The sequence below is a fragment of the Coregonus lavaretus genome (genome assembly GCF_964263955.1).
Source record: "Coregonus lavaretus genome assembly, chromosome: 15".
Taxonomy (NCBI): Eukaryota; Metazoa; Chordata; class Actinopteri; order Salmoniformes; family Salmonidae; genus Coregonus; species Coregonus lavaretus.
In genome coordinates this window covers 40,210,407-40,235,971 of record NC_140002.1, presented here as the reverse complement: position 1 = coordinate 40,235,971, position 25,565 = coordinate 40,210,407, and the positions used below count along the sequence as shown (strand labels likewise).

The window sequence follows — 25,565 nt, the reverse complement described above, 5'->3', positions numbered from 1 at the left end:
ATCTTGATTATTGTCCAGCCATGTGGTCAAGTGCTGCAAAGAAAGACCTAGTTAAGCTGCAGTTGGCCCAGAACAGAGGGGCACGTCTTGCTCTTCATTGTAATCAGAGGGCTAATATAAATACTATGCATGCCAGTCTCTCTTGGCTAAGAGTTGAGGAGAGACTGACTGCATCACTTCTTTTTATAAAAACATTGTGTTGAAAATCCCAAATTGTTTGCATAGTCAACTTACACACAGCTCTGACACACACGTACCCCACCAGACATGCCACTATGGGTCTTTTCACAGTCCCCAAATCCAGAACAAATTCAAGAAAGTGTACTGTATTATATAGAGCCATTATTGCATGGAACTCCCTTCCATCTCATATTTCTCAAATGAACAGCAAAACTGGTTTAAAAAAACAGATAAAGCAACATCTTACGGCACAACGCCTCTCCCCTATTTGACCTAGATATTTTGTGTGTATATATTGATATGTAGACTATGTGTGCCGTAAAAAAAAAAAGCTGTTCTTGTCTATTAATGTTCTTTATTATGTCATGTTTCATGTTCTGTGTGGACCCCAGGAGGAGTAGCTGCTGCTTTCGCAACAGCTAATGGGGATCCTAATAAAATACCAATACCAACTGTATGACAATACATCTGTAGAGTACAAATATTAGTTACACTGAACAAAAATATAAACGCAACATGCAACAATTTCAAAGGTTTTACTGAGTTACAGTTCATATAAGGAAATCAGTCAATTGAAATAAATTAATTAGGCCCTAATCTATGGATTTCACATGACTGAGAATACAGATATGTATCTGTTGGTCACAGATACCTTTAAAAAAAGGTAGGGGCGTGGATCAGAAAAACTGTCAGTATCTGGTGTGACCACCATTTGCCTCATGCAGTGCGACACATCTCCTTTAAATAGAGTTGATCAGGCAGTTGATTGTTGATTGTGAAATGCTGTCCCACTCCTTTTCAATGGCTGTGCAAAGTTGCTGGATATTGGCGGGAACTGGAACACGCTGTCGTACACGTCTACCCAGAACATCCCAAACGTTCTCAACGGCTGACATGTCTGGTGAGTATGCAGGCCATGTAAGAACTGGGACATTTTCAGATTACAGGAATTCTGTACAGATCCTTGCGACTTGGAGCCGTGCATTATCATGCTGAAACATGAGGTGATGGCGGCGGATGAATGGCACGACAATGGGCCTCAGGATCTCGTCACGGTATCTCTGTGCATTCAAATTGCCATCGATAAAATGCAATTGTTTTCGTTGTCCGTAGATTATGCCTGCCCATACCATAACCCCACTCCCACCATGGGGCACTCTGTTCACAACGTTGACATCAGCAAACCGCTCACCCACAGGACACCATACACGCTTTCTTGCATCTGCCCGGTACAGTTGAAACCGGTATTCATCCGTGAAGAGCACACTTCTCCAGCGTGCCAGTGGCCATCAATGGAGAGCATTTTCCCACTGAAGTCGGTTACGATGCTGAACTGCAGTCAGGTCAAGACCCTGGTGAGGATGATGAGGACGCCAATAAGCTTCCCTGAGACGTTTTCTGACTGTTTGTGCAGAAGTTCTTCGGTTGTGCAAACCCACAGTTTCATCAGCTGTCCAGGTGGCTGGTCTCAGACAATCACACAAGTGAAGAAGCCAGATGTATAGGTCCTGGGCTGGCGTGGTTACACGTGGCAAGTGAACGCTTTGTAATTGTTTGAACTGCAGATTGCCCCTTTGAACATACATACACTCAGAAAAAAAGGGTGCTATCTAGAACCTAAAAGGGTTCTTCGGCTGTGCCCATAGGAGAACCCTTTAAAAACTCTTTAAGTTCCAAGTAGAACACTTTTGAGTTCCAGGTAGAACCCTTTCCAGAGAGGGTTCTACATGGAACCCAAAATGGTTCTCCCTGGAACCAAAAAGGGTTCTCCTATGCATGATTCAGGCAACCTTATTGAAACAAGAAACTCCCTGGCAGTTATAAGCCCAAACTTCCAGAAAACAGATTATCAGATATGGCATGTAAATCAGGGACTTTGTATAATTGACAATTTATTGATTCTTCATTCCCTCATATCAGTGCAAATTCAACAGATAGAGAAGTGAGTTGTATCAACAGATTTGTAGCAAATCTCTAGCGAAGATTCCTTCGACCATATCAGGGCTTGACTAGTAAAATACTTGTACAAATGTATAATTGATCAAACCTTTATGTACAGTGTATTCAATCAGATTGTCTTAATAGGGCCTGTTACGAATTCTCTGCGGGTGACTGTTATCAGCATCTCACAACCCTTCCAAGCTGCACACTCCACTCCCCATCCCCCACGACCAGAGCCTGAGAGTCTAGGGCAGGGGTGTTCAACTCTTACCCTACGAGGTCCGGAGCCTGCTGGTTTTCTGTTCTACCTGATCATTAATTCCACCCACCTGGTGTCCTAGTACTAAATCAGTCCCTGATTCGAGGGGAACAATGAAAGACATTTGTGGATCTGGCTTTGAGGTCCAAAGTTGCGTTTGAGGGGTCTAGGGGTACCATAAACCAGCCTCTCAAACACTCTCTGACCTGGGCCCTGATTGGTTGCGAAAGGGCACGCTGTTAGGGGGAAGGACACCTGACAGCTCTTCAACTGTGCAGGCCAGTGTCTCTTCAGTCATCCGAGTGGACTTGTGGGATGGAGTGCGTACAGAAGTGAGTTGTTGTAACTTGTGTTTACTATTTACTGTTGGTAGTAGTTAATGATAATTGTTTGTATATTTAGCCCTGATCTATTCAGTCCTTTATATTTATACAGTCCTTACCAGTGCTCCTGCTGTGCTATTGTATTCATGCTAATTGTGTACAGCCTATTCATTACTGTTCATCTCCTGTACTACAGAACCACATCCTTCCCACATCTATTCCCTGTCTGCTGCGCGTGTGTATGGGAAAAAGGTTCCCTTGTGTGTAACTCTGAGGTTGCCTCATTCCCCTCTTACTGGGGGAGGTGCTAGTCGGTCACAGATCAGCCCAAACGGAGAATCACTCTCTTTCAGGGCCTGTGGATGAAGTCCTCTGTGGAATGACTAATGAGCACAGACTGCATTTCAATTGATTTGTTTATTAACAAACATCAGAACTAGACCAGCATATGACCATCTGCTGGTGATAGTAAACAAAATATTAAGCGTAAGAATTGAGCAAAGCGTAAACAACATTACATTATGATGAATTGATTTGGGTTAAAGTGAGCTGGATTAACAATTAAAGTCAAATCTGAGTACAAACCACTGAGGTCCTGTATAGGCTACATATGATTAGTTGGCAGCAACTAATCATATTGAACACATGACAAGAATCCATTGAAAGAAAAAAGTAAGAAAAACAGTAATCAACAGAAAAGGAGTACAATCAAATAAAATCATTCTTATATGGCCAAAAGTAAAAACATTGATCATCCTCTCACCATAGTCAACTCCACCTGACTGACAGTTGTTCTTGAATCAGCTACCAATACAAAGAGGCAGGAACAGTCCCTGGACGCAAAGTAGGACATCAGGAAGGAATGCAATCCAGACCAGGAGCAGACTGAAGACAGGCCACACTCATCCACAAACAAACTGCTTTTCCTGGTCAGTCAGATTGTCCTCAATGAGTTCCTCTGTGGCCTATGTTAAAATGAAGACACTGATCCTATAAAAAGTGTGAGAAATGTTCCTACATGAGTTCCATTTGGACCCCAACCTTTATGTAAAGGCTTCAAATTGGGTTTCGCCTGTCCATTCTCCTTAAAATGCTGGATATATTGATGAACCAACTGAAAAATACAGTCCTTGACTGAACAAGAGTACAAACAGTAGTAAAAAATATGGAACACAATGCCTGTGCATGGGGAGCAAAAAACCCAAAGTCATGATTGAGTTTCCCAAAGCTTCTCTTCTCATCATCTGGAGTGGAGTTTGGTGGGTAGACAAGCCATCAGATTGTCGTTTTATAGAATCAATTGTCATGTTTTGGACTCCTTACCTTCAAAACAACACAGCGTCAATGTACAGGCATGTAGAAAGCTCTGACTGAGTCTGCTTGGGGTTGAGAGATATGCTTACAGGCTGGAGATTAAGATATGAAGGTGTCTCATGGTGGTTTGGGTTTCTGTCACTTAACACACCCAATGTACTTCCAGGCAGATTATGTTCCTTTATGAAACAAGTAGATTGGCCTCTGAAAACCTGCGGAAAACATTAAAATCTATTAGTTTCAGAAACAAAATATACTAGACTGGAAAAGGACAAAAGAAAGAATCAGATGGATATCGGTAACCTATCGACTAGTGACTTACCTCTTGACGAACTGTTAGGCGTCCCGATCAACTCGTAGCTGGAGAATCCCACCTCAGATGTCAGATATGTGGAGAACTGTTCTGGTTTGAGGCGGATGCTGTGGTAATTCCTAAAGATGCTATCCTGTAACAGTATGAAAGAGGGAGACATTATGTCATCTTGAGTCCTGAATTGCCCCAGAGCTGAGCACAGCTGCACATCCTCATTATGTATTTTGCAAAGAAACAGGCTACTTGCTAAAGGTTTGAGTTCTTGTTTGGGCATGTTTTGGCTATCATGACTATGGCTAATACTGTATGTGCATTAGCTAATGTAAAAGATCACACAATTGGTGGTCCTTACAAAACTGCCCAATCCTCTCCCCCCTCTCTTACCGTGAGTTTCTTCCTCTTGCCGTAGGTGATCCAGGGCTGTGGCTCCAGGATGAACATGCCTCCAGGACGCAGGTGTCTGAACACTCTGTGGAAGAGGCGCTTCAGGCCGCCATCTCCCCAGTTCAGGTGGACCCACTTGGTAACGCTGAAGCACAGGATTACGTCATACTCTGGCCGCTGGGTCAGCAACAGAACATCACTCTCCAGGACATAGTTCCCCTGAGGAGGAGAGAGAGGCGAGGGGATGAGTTCTGAACAATGTGTGATATTTCTCTCTGAGAGTCAAGCAGAAGTAGAGGCAACACAGTATTATTAATTACGTCTTTAATACAATGAATAATGATTATTCAAATAGAAAGAAGAAAAGGAAGCTTACCTTGATAAAAGAGACATTGGAGGGGAAGTTGCCAGGAGGTATGGTGGGTGTTTCGGGGAGTGGGGGTGCTGCTATGGGCCCCCTGGAGATATGTAAGGAGACAGGGAAAGAGCTGGTCACCAGTTCAACAGCAGGGGCTCCAGAGTCCTTCTCCTCAGTCCCACTCTCCTGAGCTCTTCTCTCTGCGTGACGTGTCAACACCACACCATCCGCTGCCTCCGCTGGGACGCCGTCTCTTCTCACCTGCTTTTCAACTTTTCCATTCTCAGCCCTGCTGTGCTCTCTTTCATTCAGTTTGTCCCGTTTGTGTGTTTGTTTGCCTGAGTGTGACTCGTCTTCCTTCCTCTCCTCCTGTCTGTTTGCCTTCTCCTCCTTCTCTTCTTCCGGCCCATTGGTCTCCTCCTCCTCCCCTGTGGTTCGCCGGGCCTCCTGGGCCTGCAGCTCTGACAGGTAGTGTCTGATGTTCTGGCGGGCCGCGTGCACCAGACCCCCGTCAATGTCCAACCCCAATATGCGTGCGGGCCGCAACTTCTTAGCAATACACAGAGTCAGGTGGCCCGTGTTGCAGCCCAGGTCCAGCACTGCCTTACCCTGGAACCACTCCGGACGCAGACAATGGAACCGCGGGTCCTCAGAACAGCCTGGGTTGCGGTAACCATAGTATTTGTTGTAGTTCCCATACTGGAACTTCTTTTTGTTGCCCTGGTGCTGTTGTCGTTTGTGCTGGTTGTGGGGATGCTGTTGCCGACCCCCTGGTAGCTGGGAGGACCCCCTGGGACCTACCACTGGGGTTTGGAAGGAGGACTGTGCGTTTCTCCCGGGCCCAGCTCCACGGCCCTTCTCCTCTGTCCCTGACTTGGCCATAGGAGTAGATTGGGCCATATGAGGCTCGGTTTTACCAGAGTTGCGTCTGCGTTTGCGTGGCCGGCTAGTGAGCTGGTTTGGGCCTCCGGACGTGGCTGCTGAGGAGTCTTCTGGGGCTCGAGGCTGGGCCTGGGGGGCTGATACAGTGAGCGTGGCCTCATCCCTGCAGTTGGAGGGGTTGATCTCTTTACCATCACCACCCTGGGAGTCCAAGATGGCTGGGACACTGGGTGCTTCTAAAACAGAGGCAGACGCAGCGCTAGCAGATGCCAGGTTAGACAGAGAAGAAGCAGTGGTGTTGGTCACTTCACCACTTCTTTCTGAATCTGACAGGTCCAACCCGGAGACTGAGGACCCCCCACCTCCTCCTCCGTGGTGTCTGTTGCGGTGCCTCCTCCTGCCGCCACTCTTAAAAGTCGACACAAGGAGGCCCTTGCCTCCCATCCCGCTGTTAAGGTTGAGAGGGTCAGTGATGTCCCTGGGAATGAGGATCTCTACAGGGTCACGGTTCTTGGCAGGCAGGGGGGAGGACCTGGGTGTCTCAGCGTTCAGGGCCCTGTTCACATCCTCGTCCAACAGACTGTTGAGGTTCAGTGGGTCAAAGATGTTTCCTCCCAGCAGGAAGTTGGTGGGCAGAACTGAGTCACTCTCAGAGTTGGCCCGTCGTCGTCTCTTACCTGCTGGATGCTTGAACCCTGCATTCATTGTGCTGCGACGCTTTGAGAGTTTCTGCTGCTGCTGGTGTTGTTTGGGCTGCTGCAAGCCATTTTTTGGGTTAAGGTGCTGCTCAGTCACCATGGCCTCCTGTCCAACACTCTCTGTCTGGTCGTTGGGGTCAGCCAACCTGCTGTGCTTGGTTTGGGCCCCACTGTCTGGCATGGGGCAGGTAGCAGCATCATCAGTGCTGTCTGGGTTGGCCAGGGTGACCTCTGGCACTTTGGTGGTATTGTTGCAGCTTCCAGTGCATTCTGAGAGTTTCTGGGGTGGCAGAGGTGGCGCTGGGTCCACTTTCGTACTTCTGGTTGGAACAGTCTCTTTATCAACAGACATCTTTATCATCTTCCAATCAATATTTTTGGTGCTGACATGGGACCACCATTCTGAAAACACACCAACAAAAATGATTAAAACAATGATCTCTGAAATTGATAAATCATAAGATTTATCAATTTATTAAACTGGACAATTTTGCAATTGTTCTCAGTTTCTGCTTTCCTGGCTATTTAAAGCATTTATTCCAAATTTGACAACTTATAAAACTAGCCATCTACTGAAAGTAACTTGATTTGTGCCTGCATGGTATTCTATACTAAGTCCCCAAAATGCATGCATGTCACTGGATATAGGCTAGTAGAAGTTATTGGAGGTAAACGTTGAGTGAACGTCTACAATGAAGAAATTGAACCCACCTCCTCAATGCCTGATGCTGCGCTTGAACCCGCTTCAATACTGTTAACTAGCAATGAATGCCGATATTTCCCACGAATCCACCTCTTTGCGTTCATGAATAAATGTGACTAAGTAAAATGCAATAATATATAAACTAGCCGTCTAGCTACAGGATGAGGCAACTGTATGTTTATCAACAACAACACAACAGTCTCAACTCACCGTTCCCCCGCCTTCTCGTGAAGCTGAACTGTCACTGCCACACTCCCTCCCGAGTTACTGACGTCCCCCGCAGCATCAGCTTCGTTGATAGCTTGGTTGTTCGCTAATATTATTTACACTGGTGAAATAAATACATTATGTTTGGGAGACATGCCTCTCCAAAATTCCTAAAACAACCAGTGCGGTTGTTCTGTATGAAATGTAGTATGATTGTGAGCTCGCTGTACACAACAAACTCCGGTTACTAACTTATAGCTCAACAACTCAACTCACGCAGGTTGGAAGGTTCAAAGGGTTGTTTTATCCTTCGGTAAGAGGCTACACTCTTAGACAGACAGGCCTCAGAACCAATGAGGTTACGTCTTTTAGGCAGTCGTCCTAAAATTGACCAATTACAGACGTGCATGGGTTGGGCAATTCACGTCGACCTAGTTTTGCACACAAATAGGTATCCCATAATTTGCCTGTCTGAAATGTAATTTGTTATTCCCCGCCATTTGGGGAAATTACCTATTTAAAAATGGATTGTAAATCTGTATACGGCCAATAAGCACAATTTAGTTCACACATTTTACATCAACGTATTGTTGTAGAGGCAAGACAAAACAACAGATTACAACGCTCCCACCCCCTCTCATGATTTCCACTAGTTACCACAGCCACAAAGTCGAAATTGGCTAAAATTCATGAAACAAAAATGTGCTTTTTGGTCTAAATTTAAGGTTAGGGTTAGGCATAATGTTAGCAGTGTGGTTAAGGTTAGGGTTTAGGTTAGGTTTACAATCAGATTTTAAGAAGATAAATTGTAGAAATGGGCGGGGTTTATTACTTTTGTGCCTCGATGGGAGGAGTTTGTACTGGGTGATTAGGGATTGCATTCGATTTGGAACCGGGATGCCTCCCGGGCGTGAGCTAGGTGCCCGGTTGTCACTAGTTACCACAGCCTAGTCTATACCATAAAAATTAATGTAAACAAAAATATACTTTTTGGTCATAATTTAAAGCAGCAATCAGAATTGGAGTAAAACAAGCTTATATTTTGGGTTCTGATGGGGTACAACAGTTGAACTAAGCTCATGAGGCATTTATAAGTTATATTCTTCAAGAATCAAGTCCAAAATGGATGTAGCAACTGCAGATTGCTCCTTTAAGGTTAGGGTTAGGTATAAGTTTAGCAGTGTGGTTAAGCACATCACATCCCAAGCACATCCCAAGCACATCCCTCAGATCCTGCAACAGAGCTTCACCTTCACCATGCTGTCCAATGCCTGAGAGTGAGAGACACACACACGCTTTAGTGCCAACTCAGTGACACCACATAATTTTTTGCTTATCAGGACAGTGTGTGAAGTATTATAATAATGGCCTTTAGATTGCTGTGTACAGGACTACAGGGCCACACAGTGAACGGACTGTCAGTACTATCCGCTAGAATATCCTACTGCTAGAGCAGTAGACATCTGTATGTTATTTTTTTTTATGTATGATTTTACGAATATCTGATATGTAGGGCGGCAGGTAGCCTAGCGGTTAAGAGTGTCGGGCCAGTAATTGAAAGGTTGCTGGTTTGAATCCCTGAGCTGACTAGGTGAACAATCTGTTGATGTGCCCTTGAGGAAGGCACTTAACCCTAGTTGCTCTGGGTAAGAGTGTCTGCTGCATGAATAAAATATTAGGGTTAAATCAGATTTAATAAGATACATTTTTGAAAAAGTCAGGGTTTAGCCATAATTGTGGCTGTGATAAGGAGTGAAGACCCGGGTGACCTTCTCTGGCTGACAGCGAAGTCAGCTCAAACCAAAAGTGACGTAGCTCAAAACAAGTGACATAGGTTAAGCACATGCAGTAATGAATAGGATTCTGTGTTTTCACATGCAAAACTGATTTATTTTTTGATAAAAACGCTTTATCTGCATTCCCAACGAAAACTAGTTTGAAAATTCAGACACATTTTATGGAAAAGAGAGGTTTTACGTTTCTGAACGGTGCACCATTCTGCCTTGTTGACAACATGACCAAGCGGAGCAGATTACTGTTAGATTTGAGAAGGGCGTTCCTCCCTCACCACTTTTGCCCGTTCACCTCATGAGCTATAGGCCCACCGAGGTTCTTCTTAATCAAACTCCCTCTTTCGCCGGCAAGAATAGTAAAATCGTGATTTTTTGTGTTTTATCCAACAATGTCCAGGATTTTCTCCTGTACCCCTGGTAAAAAGGTTTATTAGCTATAAATGCTATGCAACAATGTCCAGGATTTTCTCCCGTGGTAAAATGGTTTATTGTAGACTATAAATGCCAGGAAGTTATGTTTCGTTATCTCTAACCATATTGCCCAGAGAAACTGTTTTGATAAAATTTGAATCTCGGGTTAATTTATTTAGACTACACTACATTTAAGTCGCAGCTGGCCTAGACACATGTTGTCGTAGCCTCTGAGTGAGCATTTTATTACTTTGCTCTTGACTCATTATATTGGCTCCATGACCCTTGGTTTTGGGATTTATTTAAAGAAGTTAATATCTTTAGCTGGACTGACAACCAAAATCAATAGGCCAGGGTTGTTCATTGGAGTCATAGATTATGAATGCCAACTACAATAGAGCCATAATCTTAAACCATGACAAATATCTCAACCACACTGGTAGCCTAACTAGCTGATAGCCTAACTAGCAGTTATAACTAACACTTAAACCATAATAGTGTTATGATCATGATTTTGATAAACAGGCCCTAACAGTGATTACATTTCTAATAAATTCATTCAGTTTAGATTATTTGAAATGTTCCACTGAGTAGGTCACATTAGCACTGACAGGCAGTGAGTCAAGTTGGAAATGAAGTGAGTTAGCAAAATAAGAACTTTATTCTCCTGAGTTTAATTACAATACTTTGTACATGATCAAATATAAATATATATACAATGTTTTACAATTTAAGAAAGAATCTGATACAGGGAAAAACTGTATAGGATTGTAAAAGAAGAAAATCCATTGTCCATGACCAGAAAACAAAGAGGAGGTCCAGGCAGTCTACACAGTAAGCTCTTCAGAAAACGTCATAAAACAGAGAACTCTTCAGTCTGTTAACAGGCCTTTTAAAGTGACAGTGACAGGTTGTCAGAAAACGTTTGATTGTCCTTGACATCTTTCTAATGTAGCCGGCCCTCACCACGCGCTGCTTGATAGGAAAGATGAATGTTGTCCTGAACGCGTCCAGTGATGATCTGGATGGCCAGATGCTCTCAGAACACAGATTGTGGAGACCTGTACATGTCCTGGGTGGATTTCACTTACCCTCCACTGGATATCAGGGCCAGGGCCTCCATATTGCCTGGGGCTGGATCTGAAACAGTGACCGCCTCAGAGTCCTTGTTGGGACGTCGGGCACAGGGCCAGAGGGACGTAGAGGGGTGGGGGGACTGGACACCAGGGGAGGATGGGCTGGTACCAGAGGCACCACAAGCAGAGATGTAGAGTGAGAAGACAAGGATGACAAGGAATCTGATGGATGTTCAGAGGGAGAAGGAGGGAAGGGGAAGTGGCAGGGCATGGAGAGGTATGGAGAGGTAGTGGTGAAAGGTGGCGAGGAGTTTGAGTAACAGGGGGAGGGTGGGGGTGAGAGGGAGTAAGGAGGAGACGGGTATGGGTGCGAGAGGTGTTGGGTAGGGTAGGGTTGGTGGAGTACAAAGGTGCTGGGATAGATGGAAAGAGAGGTGTTGATGTTAGGGAAGGTGGCCTCCCTGCCTGCTTGTTGATGACCCATCACTGTGCTGTCCTTCCTGTTCTGAACTCTGCCCAGGAAGCATGTTCCTTCTGCTCCAGGGCCCCAGGGCTGGAGGTTCAGGGGAAAGGTCTGGCTCTGCACCCTCCCCAGAGGGCAGGCGCTGTGGGCATCCAGGTGGTCCCTCAGTTCCTGGACAAAGCTCTCTCTCTGGGAGGGATCCACGCTGTCAATGTCGTTGCCCAGGCGGGAGATGCACTCTCTGAAACCTGCACTGTAGATGGGGTTGGGTGGGGGCTGTGTGTGCTCATGTATGGGGCCTGTCCTTTTGGAACTCACAGCACTAGTCACTGGAGTAGAGGACTCTTTCACAGGATTTTCTGTGAGGGCTAGTGTTGGTCAATAGTGATTCCGACAGTATAGGGAGAACATTAGGAAGAGAAGAGAGGACAGAAAGAGATGAATCCATGTGATGTGAAGATGAGAGTATGAGAAAAGATCATGATAGATGAATATGGAGCGAGGACAGTATGAAGAAGCAGGATGTACATGTGTGGGAGAATAGCCAAAACAATTAGCAAGAGCCAATGGTGTGTAGGTGTTTGTAGATAAGTTATAGGAAGGGAAGATCAGGAGGTTTTGGGGAGAGACAAATAAAGAATTATTAGCACTCACAGTAATATTACATGTTCTATATCAGCAGTTTGGGGCATATTTCACTTTCTATTTCTGAAATAAATTAAATGAAACACACACACGGGCAAACTATAAACATTTAGGATTGATAGATACCTTTGCTATTGTTCCCATTTGCTTTTCTTTGTATATAATCGACAGTCAACTCTAAAATGTCCGCTTTTTCCAATTTAGGATTTTTCAGCCGCTGTGAGAGAGAAGAATAATCCTACTGAATATTTTGCATTACGAACAACCATTAAGCACAATATTTCGATTTTTATTTTTGAAGGATTTTTTGGTATGGAAGTGATGATTTTATGGTTAAACACAATACTTTTAATACAAATATGAATTGCAAAAATTCAATTTTTGACGTGTAGATCAAGTTCCTAACAGACACCAAGTTCCGTTTTCAATTCCATTAAATTAAGGTCATGGATGGATACGTGCGTAAAAACTCGAAGTTTTGCGCAACAGCATTTCTTCATAGTATTCACATGGGTCTGGTTTGCGTGTGGTTGTATGGGCTGTTTGAAATGTAATTAATAACTTGACAATGTATATTATTGAAATACAACTGATCTATATTTTCGATAATACAATGACACACAATTAACTGATTTCAGACAGCAATTAGAAAAGCTGTGGTCAACTCAACTCACCATGTCAGAAGTGTTGTTTAGCAGTATAGTCCTTAGCTCATCCAACCGTTGATTAATCCTATCACGCCTCTTCTTTTCAATTACCGGTTTAAGAACCTAGAAAATAATCATCATCATCAGTTATTGCAACAAAACCAAATCCAAAATAAATATAGATAATCTTTTTTCAACATTAGTTTTACGCACGATCTGGCCTTACCCTCTTTAAGGCTTTACGATTATTCATGTTTGATCCTTCCAACTTTCCTCGATTATTCATGTTTGATCCTTCCAACATTCCTCGATGAAGTAGGCCTATATGAATAAAGACTACTTTTCCAAAAAGAAAACGATAAATTAATCCAATCCGGCCAAAGAAGCTGAAAAGGAAGTCTCCACACTCACCAACGAAGCTAGATGAGGCCGCATAGCTACTTATAAGGTCAAGCAGACCGACTGTCATTGGTTGAAAGGTGACAATGACGTTCTCGACCGTTCTCATGACGTTGCATGCCTTCTTGATACTCACCAAATGGATTATACGTTCAAAGATACAGTAGCTTCATTTCAGTAAATCAATGTGCATCTTTGTAACGGTCTAAAATATATTATTTACAATATAGCATAAACATTTAGAATGACCGTAAAGTCCATAATATAGCCACATATCTTAATCCTAACATGTAGCTATATGGCTGTCGAAGAGTAGGCTATGTGATTTTGTGCATTATTTTTCATTTTATTTTACAAAAATTGTAAATGTCCCATAAGAGGCAGCCATATGTTTACAGTATTGTGTAATGGGTTGTAAATGCCAGGGTTAGCCTTCTCTGACCTTTATTTGGCATTGAAAACAATGCGTTTATGCCATTATTGGCGCAATTGACCAGTAAAGCAGTTATCGCTTTATATAAATATAGGACCAATTTGGTACGAAATGTGTCTTTGGGGATTGGTGGGTGTGTCTCCAGACTCAATGCATCCAAGGAGGCCTTTTGACTATCCATAGCAGTACTTCATATGTATGCGCCAAATTGTCCTTTTAGACAAGTGTGCCTTGGGAACGTTGGTTTTCTCGTGGGAACAGAAAACTACTGTTGCTGAAAAAGTGTCAGAATGAACACAATCACACCAACTCGAACAAACTCGTCTTTATGATGTATACATGCCATGTAAGTGCCAATTTACGCATGCATGACAACAGTCGCACCTTGTGTGAGCGTGCAGTAGCCTACCATCTGCCCCACATGGCCAAGTGAGATTGCGCTATTAATCAACACGAAATACACAAATGAGCAGTGGGAAATTGAGTCAAAATCCAAATTTGACATGCACGCGAATCGAGGATAGTGGTTTTATCTATTATGGTAAGGTCTTTGGAGGTGCATGACCTCGGGTAAACAGCAGCAGTGAATGGACAAATGACAAATGCATAAGTGGGAAGTCTGGACAGAGGTGCATTTTTTTGCCACGGACATATATTATACACTGGGCGAAGGCTATAAACAAAAGTGAAACACAATAACTTTGACAGAACAGTACATGTAAAAAATACATTAAAGGAATCAAAATTATTAAAAGGAAATGGTCATCAAATCTGACCAGACAGGATAGGTCAAGTTCTAAGATGCAATGTCAAATACCTTATTGGTGATATTCTGTTACATCATGTTCATTGTTTGTGTCGATGCTTTGTGTCGATGCTTGCTTGTGTCGATGCCGGGAACATTTCGCACAAAATGACCATCCATGCCTGAGGTGACTCACTAGGAAAATGTCACCAATCTCGCTCTCATGGGATAATGCAGGAGTTGTGGTTTATCATCTGTTATAATGTATACATTCAGGAGTTTAATAGCCTATAACGGTGTGTTTGTTCTCAAACATCGACCCCAATCTGTATATGTTATGTATGTATGAGTATATATACAGTGTGTATGTATGTATGTATGTATTTATATTATTTTACTGCTCTAGGGATGTAATTATTGTTTGGATAACCTTATTTACTATTATGCATTGATTTTTACCTTACATTTTTTTTCACTCTTTATGCGACGCGCAATGCAGAGAACACCGGAAGAAGAATGATCATTTAATTACCAGAGTGAATTATTGTTATGTTTGTTTATGTGTCAATTAATCCCATAAGGGATGGGTTGCCAATTGGCGATTTGACACGAAAATAAAATGTCATTCATTCATTCATTCATTGAGCCTTGAATCAAATGCCTTGACACAATCACACAATCCTTTCAATGAACATCCATTCAGCATATAGCTGGAATAACATATTGAGTTTTGCGCAGAATGTCAGTATTGGGTCTGACGGTCACATTTAATGTCAAACTCAAAAGTTTAAGTTGTGTTTCACACACACGTGCCTGGGTTGTTGTGGTTATGACAGCGCGTGCCTGAGAGCCATGATGTCCGTTTGATCTGCAGCCTATTTGGCTAAAGAAGGATAGGGCAGTGTGAACTGCATGAGAGAAACCTAAATGCTGATAAAATATCGTAAGTACTTTTCCTGGATGTTTATGCATTTGTTTCTCACTTTGTTTAGTGTAACAACTTATCTGAATAATGCGCACACAAATTAGATTTCTACAATACTGTTACATCATTAAATGGCTAACAAACATGCTATTTTAACCATATGTTAGCATTCGCGCAATTTAGTTTATGTAATGTGTCAGTACTTTAGGCTTTAAACTGATTACAACATGTGGTTCAATGCAATGAGACAGGCCCATACTTTCTAAGGACAATTGACCAAATTCACTTTGCTGTTCCCTGACGTGACAGACTGGGCAAATGTACCTTAGCCCTTTCCCTTTGGAAAAACTATAGGATTTACACATTTGTTAATGAGCCTACCTGTTAGAATTTGTAGGCTACATAATTTAAAAGACAAGTGTCGCCACTTACTGAGGTGCGACGGTTCCCACAGTACACGTTGTCCTCTTGTAAACATAACGTTACAATATTATTAAATCTACATACAAAATGTAGCCTATCACAGAGTTAGCCTATCACAGAGTTAGCCTACATATAGTAAATATTCATCCTGTCTGAATTTATCAAAATCGAAAACCGTAAGCTATCGAGTCTGTGTGTAAAATGTTGTGCCAATTGGAATGCACAATACCATTTGTGGCTGTGCTGCGTGTGTGGTGGAGACTGATGGTCGTCGACTCTCGCCAAACACCTCTGTTGCCAACTTTCACCAACACCTCTTCGTTAATAGGCCTACGCATGCCATTTGTCTTTCACGTGCCAGGGTTGGTGTGGTTATGACAGCGCGTGCCTCAGTGCCATGAGGTCCCTTTCATCCACAAGCTACAAAGAGTGTTTTTACACTTACCAGACTTCTCTCAAATATATCCGCGGCTACACATATTACTGTAGGCTAGTCTGAATAGCTACATTAGCGACAGCGCGAGAGGGCAGTGTGAACTGTTAAGTATTTATGCATAGTCACTTTAACTCTACCCACATGTACATATTACCTCAACTACCTCAACTAGCCGGTGCCCCCGCACATTGACTCTGCAACGGTACCCCCCTGTATATATAGCCTCCCTACTGTCACTTTATTTTACTGTATATATAGCCTCCCTACTGTCACTTTATTTTACTTCTGCTCTTTTTTTCTCAACACTTTTTTGTTGTTGTTTTATTCTTACTTTTTTGTTTAAAATAAATGCACTGTTGGTTAAGGGCTGTAAGTAAGCATTTCACTGTAATGTCTGCACCTGTTGTATTCGGCGCATGTGACCAATAAAATTTGATTTGATTTGATTTGATTTGAACACTTGAGATAAATCAATGGTGATCCCTATGCACAAAATTCGATTTCTGTGAACAATTGCAATATTCGTTTTTTCCGCAATATTATAGGCTAACTCTTGAATTTAGATGAATTAATATGTCTTTGTTTTTTAGTTCCAGATTATTAAGCATGTTTGTGCATTGTAGGGATTGGTCACTATGGAATTGGTCCCAAAAACACTTCCTGGTGGTTCAACGCATTCAATTGTTATGTTAGGCCTTTAGTACGTTGACCAAATTCACTTTGCTCTTCCCTGATTTGACAGTCTGGGAAAATGTCGCTCAGCCCTTTCCCTTGGGAAAGGTTTAGGATTGACACATGCATGTATTGTTTATTACCTGTTAGAATTTGTACATCATTTAGGGAAGACGTATCGCCACTTAAGGTGCGATGGTTCCCAGAGCACACGTTTCCCTCTAAATGTAAATGAACACTAGGTTAAATATAATTAAATCCGAATACAATTATTCATCACATAATTAGCTACGTATGTGAAGGCAATATCCTCAGCTTGTCTGTATAAATTAGTCAGAAAAGCTTGTTGGGTCTGTGCATAAAGTGTTGTGACAATTGGATTGCGCGTGCCTGTCTGTTTGAGAGGTGGAGGTGTCACTTTATTCATATGTAAATCCGTGTCACACTGGAGACTGGTGGACTCTTGCCAGCACCTCTGTTGTAATTACAATACCCGTGCCATTTGTTAGAGCTTTCATACACGTGCCCACGGGTGTTATATTATGGCTGTGATGGCTTGTGCCCAAGCACATGATCCTACAGCGTAAGAAACCTGTTAAAAAATAATAATAATCAATCTATGTGGCTACATGATTCAACCTATAGCTTTCATTATCCCTTTTATATCCATCCTATGATTGTGACCCTTACCAAACAAATACATTAACTGAATTCATTTAATTTGATAATTTTTATTTTGTTGATCAGGGATCTGAATCTTCTGAATCATGTGTCAAATATTTCATCTGTTGCCTACTAGACGCGTGTGGCATGTGGTGCGGATTGGCTACCCGATAGGGATGAGAGGTGTTGGTGCTGTCATCTTCAGGACAGGAATACCGGCTTACTTAACGGAGGAATAAACACACATGTTCATCGTTGGTGTTTCAACCAGAACGCGGGAATGCCCTTTCTTTTATTTTCGCACATGCGCAGTTGTACATCTCTCATAGGGCATGACTGTACCAGTGTAAGAACACAATTTAATAACATATTAGTCTATATGTTAACACCCCCACTTGCTCTTATACTGTACAAGTCGTATTCAACCTAACTATCAACATATTTAGCTTACAGTTATACATCTCACAAATGTCAGTTTACATTCCAAACATATAACCCAATAATTTTTCATTTTTGAACTTCGTTACAAGTTTAGTCAAAACATCTGCAACCATGATTGCCGTTGGACAATATTCAATACTTATTTTGCCATCACTGAGTGCAGATCGAATGAAATGATATCTGATGTCGACATGTTTACATCTCTGACGACATACTGGGTTCTTTGACAGAGCAATTGCACCTTAGTTATCTTCAAAGATTGTTACTGGTGCATATTGGCACTCACTATCCATCTCGCCCAATAACTGTACAAGGTACAAACTTTCTTGTGTAGTAGCAGCCAGTGCCATGTACTCTGCTTCACATGTAGATAAAGCTTCTGTTGGCTGCTTCTTAGACCTCCATGAAATAACAGGTCCACATTTAGTTAAACTAAAACAATCCCCTTTTATGCTTCGTCTGTCACTTTGATCTGCTGCCCAATCAGCATCACTATATGCTACGAGGTTGAGTTTTTCCACCCCCTTTTTGTAACACAACTCCTGATTCATTGTCCCCTTCAAGTACCTCAACACATGTTTAGCTGTTATCCAGTGTTGCTCTTTTGGTTCTGATAGGTATTGTGACAGCTTGCTGACAATCCAACTGATATCCGGTCTTGTACATGTCATCACATATATCAAGCTGCCTATCACTTCACAATACCTTTTTGAATCAATAGGTTCACCATCACCATCAAAGTTTCGTTTTTGTTCACATGGTGTTGACCTTGTTTTACAGTCTGACATACCAAACCTTTCCAGTATCTTGGTTATGTACCTTGTTTGGTTCATCTTTATTTTCCCTTCACTTTGTGTAAAATCAATGCCTAGGAAATGTCTAAGCCTCCCAAGATCTTTCATCTTACATTTTTCACTTAACATTTATTTTACACTTGTGAGTGAGCCACTATCACTAGCAGCGATAATTAGATAATCGACCCAAATTATCAAAATGATCCTTTCTGTTGCAGTTTGTTTGTTATAAACACAGTGATCAGCTGGGTTCTGTGTAAAACCATTTTCACTAAGGTGATCATGCTACATTTTGTTCCAGTTCCTTCCTGACTGTTTCAGGCCGTACAGTGACTTGTTCAGTTTGCAGACTAGTTGCTCACCTGTATCTGACCTGACTTCAAAACCCTCTGGTTGCTCCATGTACACTTCACAGTCAATAGGAGCATGTAGATTTGCTGTTTTGACATCCATCGGAAAAAAGTATTTAGTCAGCCACCAATTGTGCAAGTTCTCCCACTTAAAAAGATGAGAGAGGCCTGTAATTTTCATCATAGGTACACGTCAACTATGACAGACAAATTAAGAATTTTTTTCTCCAGAAAATCACATTGTAGGATTGTTAATGAATTTATTTGCAAATTATGGTGGAAAATAAGTATTTGGTCACCTACAAACAAGCAAGATTTCTGGCTCTCACAGACCTGTAACTTCTTCTTTAAGAGGCTCCTCTGTCCTCCACTCGTTACCTGTATTACTGGCACCTGTTTGAACTTGTTATCAGTATAAAAGACACCTGTCCACAACCTCAAACAGTCACACTCCAAACTCCACTATGGCCAAGACCAAAGAGCTGTCAAAGGACACCAGAAACAAAATTGTAGACCTGCACCAGGCTGGTAAGACTGAACATGCAATAGGTAAGCAGCTTGGTTTGAAGAAATCAACTGTGGGAGCAATTATTAGGAAATGGAAGACATACAAGACCACTGATAATCTCCCTCGATCTGGGGCTCCACGTATTGAGAAACTTTTGTTATTGACCAAATACTTATTTTCCACCATAATTTGCAAATAAATTCATAAAAAATCCTACAATGTGATTTTCTGGATTTTTTTTTCTCATTTTGTCTGTCATAGTTGACGTGTACCTATGATGACAATTACAGGCCTCTCTCATCTTTTTAAGTGGGAGAACTTGCACAATTGGTGGCTGACTAAATACTTTTTCCCCCACTGTAACTCTAAGTCATACTGAGCTGCTAGCTGCATCAAACAACGTACTGATGTCATATTTGCAGTTGGAGAAAAAGTCTCCTTATAGTCTATTCCTGCCACTTGACTATACCCCTTTGCAACATATCTTGCCTTGTATGTCTCAGTCTCATCTGAATTGTTTTTGACCGCATAGACCCACCTGCCCCCCACTGCATTTTTACCCTCTGGCAGTGTGGTCAATGTGAATGTATCATTTTCCCTAAGGGAATCCATCTCCTCCTTCATAGCAGTAGCCCAAATCTCTGATTTTGGTGAAATCATTGCTTCTTTGAAGGTTTGTGGTGCATTGCACATTACTCTGTAGCAGTAGTCAACACTAGGTGGTATCTGGTCATCACACTTCACTTTACACTCATAGTCTTTTAAGTACTGAGGTTTCTTCCTCGCTCTGTCTGGATAGCGTGGACTCTGACTATCTGAAGCCTCGATTTGCACATCTTGTGTCTCTTCGGAATTTTGATCTGCCATCTTGGCTTTTGGCATGGGGGATTCAAATCTCTCCCCATGAAGATCATCACTCATTTCCAAATCTGTCTGAGTTTTTCCAGTGTCTGGGTAGTAGACTAGGTATGCTGGACTATTTTTATCATACCCGACAAAAATACCCTTTTCACATCTTGAGTCCAACTTTTTCTTGTTCTGTCTGTATGCATAGCAAACAGATCCAAATTCTTTCATCTTTGAAAGATCAGGCTTTCTCCCAGTAAACATGTAGTGTGGAGTCTGTCCTACACGCTTATTGTAACACCTATTGTGAATTACTGCAGCAGTCATTACAGCATATGTCCACAATTTCTTTGGTAGGTTGCTCTCAAGTAGCATGCATCTTGCCATTTCAAACAGTGTTCTCCAATTGGGGTGAGTAAGGGGCTGAAGTTTCATGTCTTATGGCATTCTTACTGAGCAGTGACTGGAACTCTTTGGCTGTGTACTCTGTGCCATTATCTGACCTGACACACTTTATTTTTCCATAAGGGGCCACATCAGCAATAAACTTCTCAGTAGCTTTTACAGTATCACTCTTTGTTTTTAGGAAATACACAAAAACTGCCCCTGAATAATCATCCGTAAATGCTAGAGTATATCTGAACCCATCTTTCGCCTCTGGCTCAATAGGGACAGCCAAATCAGTGTGCACAAGCTCAAGAGCTGCTTTTGCCTTTTCATCAGGCTCTCTGTTTCTGCTCTGAACAAATTTAGTCTTACTTGCTATGACTGTGAAATGCTGTTGTTTATCTACCTTAGTTGAATACACTGTCACTCTGGACAAGGCTGTCCGCTAAATGACCAAAATGTAAATGTACTGTATATGTGAAAATGAACAACTGCAAAGCACACTGGGTATTGTCATTGGCCTTGTTTCGGGGCAGAGCTCATTAGAGTAATACTCAGCATGCTTTACAATTGTTCATTTTTACATATGCATTTACATTTAATGAATTTAGCAGATGCTCTTATCACACCATAGTGCAATCAGACTTTTGATACCAATGTAGGATGAAAGGGGGCCACAATTGTGAACCGCTGTAAAGAAAAGTATTTTGTATCTTGAAAATACAAATGACAGCTTTCGAAAGTACTGTATCTTGTTGCAAAATACATTGGAGTGTTGTTCAGCCCAGTGAAATACAAATTACTCAGAAGTAATTAAAATACATATTTAAAATATACATGTCACAGAAATACTGCCCATCTCTGCATGTGGGGGGATATGTAGGGGAAATGGTGCCGCACAGCTTCCAGAAAACAGTTGCTTTCAAACAAGGGATTTTGTGGCTAATTGAGGTAAGACAGTAATTCTGCTCATAGAGTATGCATGTATGAACTACACATTGATAGATCCATCCCAAAGCAAGTTTAAAAAATACTTACTAGTCGCCAAAGTACCGGAGCATGTCTTTAAGGTTGGTCAAAAATTATCTGTGCTATGCCAAACAGTAGCCTACCTATCATGTAAGTGTAATGGGTAGCCTAGTGGAAAATCACATTAGCCAGTTACAAATCTGTGGCTAAGTTAAAGTAAGTCATCATACTCACCATTCGACATCGACAAGATAATGAAAACTTTTTGGTTTGGCGGATGCCAGGAGAACGCTATCTGCATGAATGCATAGTGCCAACTGTAATGTTTGGTGGAGGAGGAACAACGGTCTGGGGCAGTTTTTTATGGTTCAGGCTAGGCCCCTTAGTTCCAGTGAAGGGAAATCTTAACGCTATAGCATACAATGACATTCTAGATGATTCTGTGCTTCCAACTTTGTGGCAACAGTTTGGGGAAAGCCCTTTCCTGTTTCAGCATGACAATGCCCCTGTGCACAAAGCGAGGTCCATACATAAATGGTTTGTCGAGATCGGTGTGGAAGAACTTGACTGGCCTGCACAGAGCCCTGACCTTAACCTCATCGAACACCTTTGGGATGAATTGGAACGCCGACTGCGTGCCCGACCTCACTAATGCTCTTGTGGCTGAATGGAAGCAAGTCCCACAGAAATGTTCCAACATCTAGTGTAAAGCCTTCCCAGAAGAGTGGAGGCTGTTATACCAGCAAAAGGGGGACCAACTCCATATAAATGCCCATGGTTTTGGAATGAGATGTTAGACGAACAGGTGTTCACATACTTTTTGTCATGTATTGTATGTTGTCTGTCTATGGATGTTTTAACTTGTTTTGTACAGTAGGGGCTATCTCACATGGAGTTAGGCTATCGGTCACTGGTCACATGGTACACAGGTGACCACCAAGTGTTAGCACAGGTAAAAACAAACAAAATAACTGTAGCCTAGGCAACTTTCTAATGGTAGGTACTGGGCATGGCAAGCCCGTTTCTTGGTTTCTGGTATATCATCAGAATAAATAAATCACAGCACGTTTTTGGACACATTCAGCAGTTTTTACCTGATTAAGTACAATACCATTGGAAATGAATGTTGAAAGTTCAATTTATATTCCTAAAAATTAAGTTGAAAATGATGCTGTCGATGCTTCCTGTTGACAAGACAGTTTGATAAATAGCCCAATGTAAAAACACAGTTTTAAAGTGTCCAAACGTGTTGGCTGATTGTGGCCAGAAGGCGTGCACTTTTATGATTCTAAACAGTCAGATAGCTAGAAGCAATAACAAGAAGCTGCCATGTGGGGAATCGTAGGTGGCTCGTTTATTGGTTTGAGGTGTTTTGACTGATATCATGTCTATATTAATATGGCAAAAATTCGCAAGCTATCTAACCAACAACTGTAATTATGTATTTGAGAGACAACAAGTGCTCATTGTGCAAATGTATTTATGTTTTCAAAAAAATGTGTAGACAAAATATAGTTTACATGTTGTCAACAGTCTAAGCCGAGGCCCCTCTGTATTGCCCCATAGTTGGGCACACCTCGATTTTGTTGCTAAACAACCAACTCCAGCATTTGCATAAACAGTTGGTGATATATTGAAATATATGCGCTGTTGAAACTATCACAACTCAAAAACCTTATGGAAACTGGAGATATTTTTACATCACTGGTTAGAGGATAACCTGTAGAACTCAGTCAGCTACATTTTGGAATGTTACATTTTGATAGGGGGGTCACCAAAACAGAAAGAGAAACGCAACACTGTTTTGTCAATCATTCAAATCGATTATCATTATTGAAATTAATTGCGCGAGAGGGGGGAGATGAGGTTGCACATCCTGTTAAAACTAACACAGCTCAAAAACCACATGGAATCTGGGAATAATGTGAATATCACTGGTTAGAGGACAATTTGTAGAAGAGCGCTAGCTACATTTTGAAGTGTTACATTTTGATTGAAGTGGGTCGCCAACTCTGTAAGTGTATTGCAACACTTCTTTTGTTAATCCCTTCCATTGATGTCACACTGTGAAATCAATAGAACAGGGGGCAAACGTTTGGGGTGTAGTGCCAAAGATTGTCTATTGTATTGACAAGATATTAGAGTGACCACTTTAACAATGGAAATACTTGTCCTCAAAGATGGAAGGCAGGCGGGAGGAAGCGAGATCAGGTGGGACCATTCTAGCCTATGAGTGGGCAGATACGAGTGTGAACAGTAGCAAGCTATTTGCTTTAGTTTTCGAGATGATCGATCTCTGTCGAAGGAGGAGCTGGATTTTACATATTGTGTATATCTATTTCTTCTGAACACATTTCCGTTTGTTGGCAATGTCAATTTTCCATTTAAAAAATATATTTATACTTACTTTTATGTTCGCTAGCTGGACAGGCAAACTGAACTAAACTGAACTAAACTGAACTAAACTAAACTAAACTAAACTAAACTAAACTGAACTAAACTAAACTAAACTAAACTGAACTAAACTGAACTAAACTGTAAACAAATCAAAACTTGTGTACTATCCATGGTACTATCTCTGTTGATCAGGTCTGCCAATCAAATTATCCGTATCTAAGATAGTAGACTGCTGGTGACAAACTGCTATCAGGTAAAGTATTTTGTATTTATTTGTAATCTAACTATTTAGTTGTTGAATTCAAGCTGAACACAGCAATATTGGTAATGTAGCGAGGTAGTTACAACAAGATCTGTTGCTAGCTAGCAGGAGCAGATAGCCCTAGCATGTCATTCTAGGACAAGGAGCGTTTTAGCTATCAGTTTATTCCAAGTAATAATTTAAGACTACAAAAATCTATAGGACAAGTATTGTAAATCAAACAGGTTATCTTATTGCAGAGCACATTGTGCAACTGTTTTTAGAGAAGATTGTATTGCAAGGTATGCTATATGTGTAGGCTATGCCATACGTATTGGCTAATATGCATACAGTGCATTCGGAAAGTATTCAGACCCCTTGACCTTTTCCACATTTTGTTACGTTACAGCCTTATTCTAAAATGGATTAAATTAAAAAGTTTCCTCATCAATCTACACACAATACCCCATAATGACGAAGCCAAAACTGGTTTTTAGACATTTGTAAAAATGTATTAAAAAACAAACAGAAATACCATATTTACATAAGTATTCAGACCCTTTGCTATGAGACTCATAATTAAGCTCAGGTGCATCCTGTTACCATTGATTGGAGTCCACCTGTGGTAAAGTCAATTGATTGGACATATGATTTGGAAAGGCTCACACCTGTCTATATAAGCTCCCACAGTTGTCAGTGTATGTCAGAGCAAAAAAGGTCGAAGGAATTGTCCGTAGAGCTCCGAGACAGGATTGTGTCGAGGCACAGATCTGGGGAAGGGTACCAAAACATTTCTGCAACATTGAAGGCCCCCAAGAACACAATGGCCTCCATCATTCTTAAATGGAAGAAGTTTGGAACCACCAAGACTCTTCCTAGAGCTGGCCGCCCGGCCAAACTGAGCAATCTGGGGAGAAGGGCCTTGGTCAGGGAGGTGACCAAGAACCCGATGATCACTCTGACAGAGCTCCAGAGTTCCTCTTTGGAGATGGGAGAACCTTCCAGAAGGACAACCATCTCTGCAGCACTCCACCAATCAGGCGTTTATGGTAGAGTGGCCAGACAGAAGCCACTCCTCAGTAAAAGGCACATGACAGCCTGCTTGGAGTTTGCCAAAAGGGACCTAAAGGACTTGAAAAACCTGTTTTTGTTTTGTCATCATGGGGTATTGTGTGTAGATTGATGAGGGGAAAAAAACAATTTCAACAATTTTAGAATAAGGCTGTAGCATAATAAAATGTGGAAAAAGTAAAAGGGTCTGAATACTTTCCGAATACACTGTATGCAGCTGTCGTTTTTAAACCTCCATTCTAGCATACATGACACAAACACAGACACA

General features: G+C 41.8%; 2 protein-coding genes across 2 annotated transcripts; both read right to left on the bottom strand.

Moving 5' to 3' along the window:
* Positions 1–3,102: 3,102 nt before the first annotated feature.
* LOC311142210 (7SK snRNA methylphosphate capping enzyme-like) lies at positions 3,103–7,838 on the bottom strand. Its single transcript, XM_084177803.1, has 5 exons — positions 7,566–7,838; positions 5,091–7,054; positions 4,715–4,933; positions 4,340–4,463; positions 3,103–4,229 (listed from the first exon to the last, which is right to left on the bottom strand). Exons 2-5 carry the CDS (start codon positions 7,011–7,013, stop codon positions 4,189–4,191), a joined length of 2,307 nt encoding a protein of 768 aa, XP_084033929.1. The 5' UTR covers positions 7,014–7,054; positions 7,566–7,838; the 3' UTR covers positions 3,103–4,188.
* Positions 7,839–10,870: 3,032 nt separating this feature from the next.
* Positions 10,871–12,850, bottom strand: LOC311142174 (uncharacterized protein; the record flags this gene model as incomplete). Its single annotated transcript, XM_084177767.1, has 4 exons — positions 10,871–11,673; positions 12,077–12,167; positions 12,625–12,720; positions 12,824–12,850. The coding sequence occupies 4 exons, from the start codon at positions 12,848–12,850 to the stop codon at positions 10,871–10,873; spliced, it is 1,017 nt and encodes a 338-aa protein (XP_084033893.1).
* Between the last annotated feature and the right edge of the window lie 12,715 nt (positions 12,851–25,565).

What these genes read in the sequence shown, in the direction of transcription:
- LOC311142210 (XM_084177803.1), bottom strand. Translation starts at nt 7,013, where the DNA reads ATGATAAAGATGTCTGTTGATAAAGAGACTGTTCCAACCAGAAGTACG. An exon ending in GCAAGAGGAAGAAACTCACG is followed by an intron (nt 4,464 to 4,714) that starts GTAAGAGAGGGG and finishes ATACTGTTACAG; the next exon opens with GATAGCATCTTTAGGAATTA. An exon ending in GCCTAACAGTTCGTCAAGAG is followed by an intron (nt 4,230 to 4,339) that starts GTAAGTCACTAG and finishes TGTTTTCCGCAG; the next exon opens with GTTTTCAGAGGCCAATCTAC.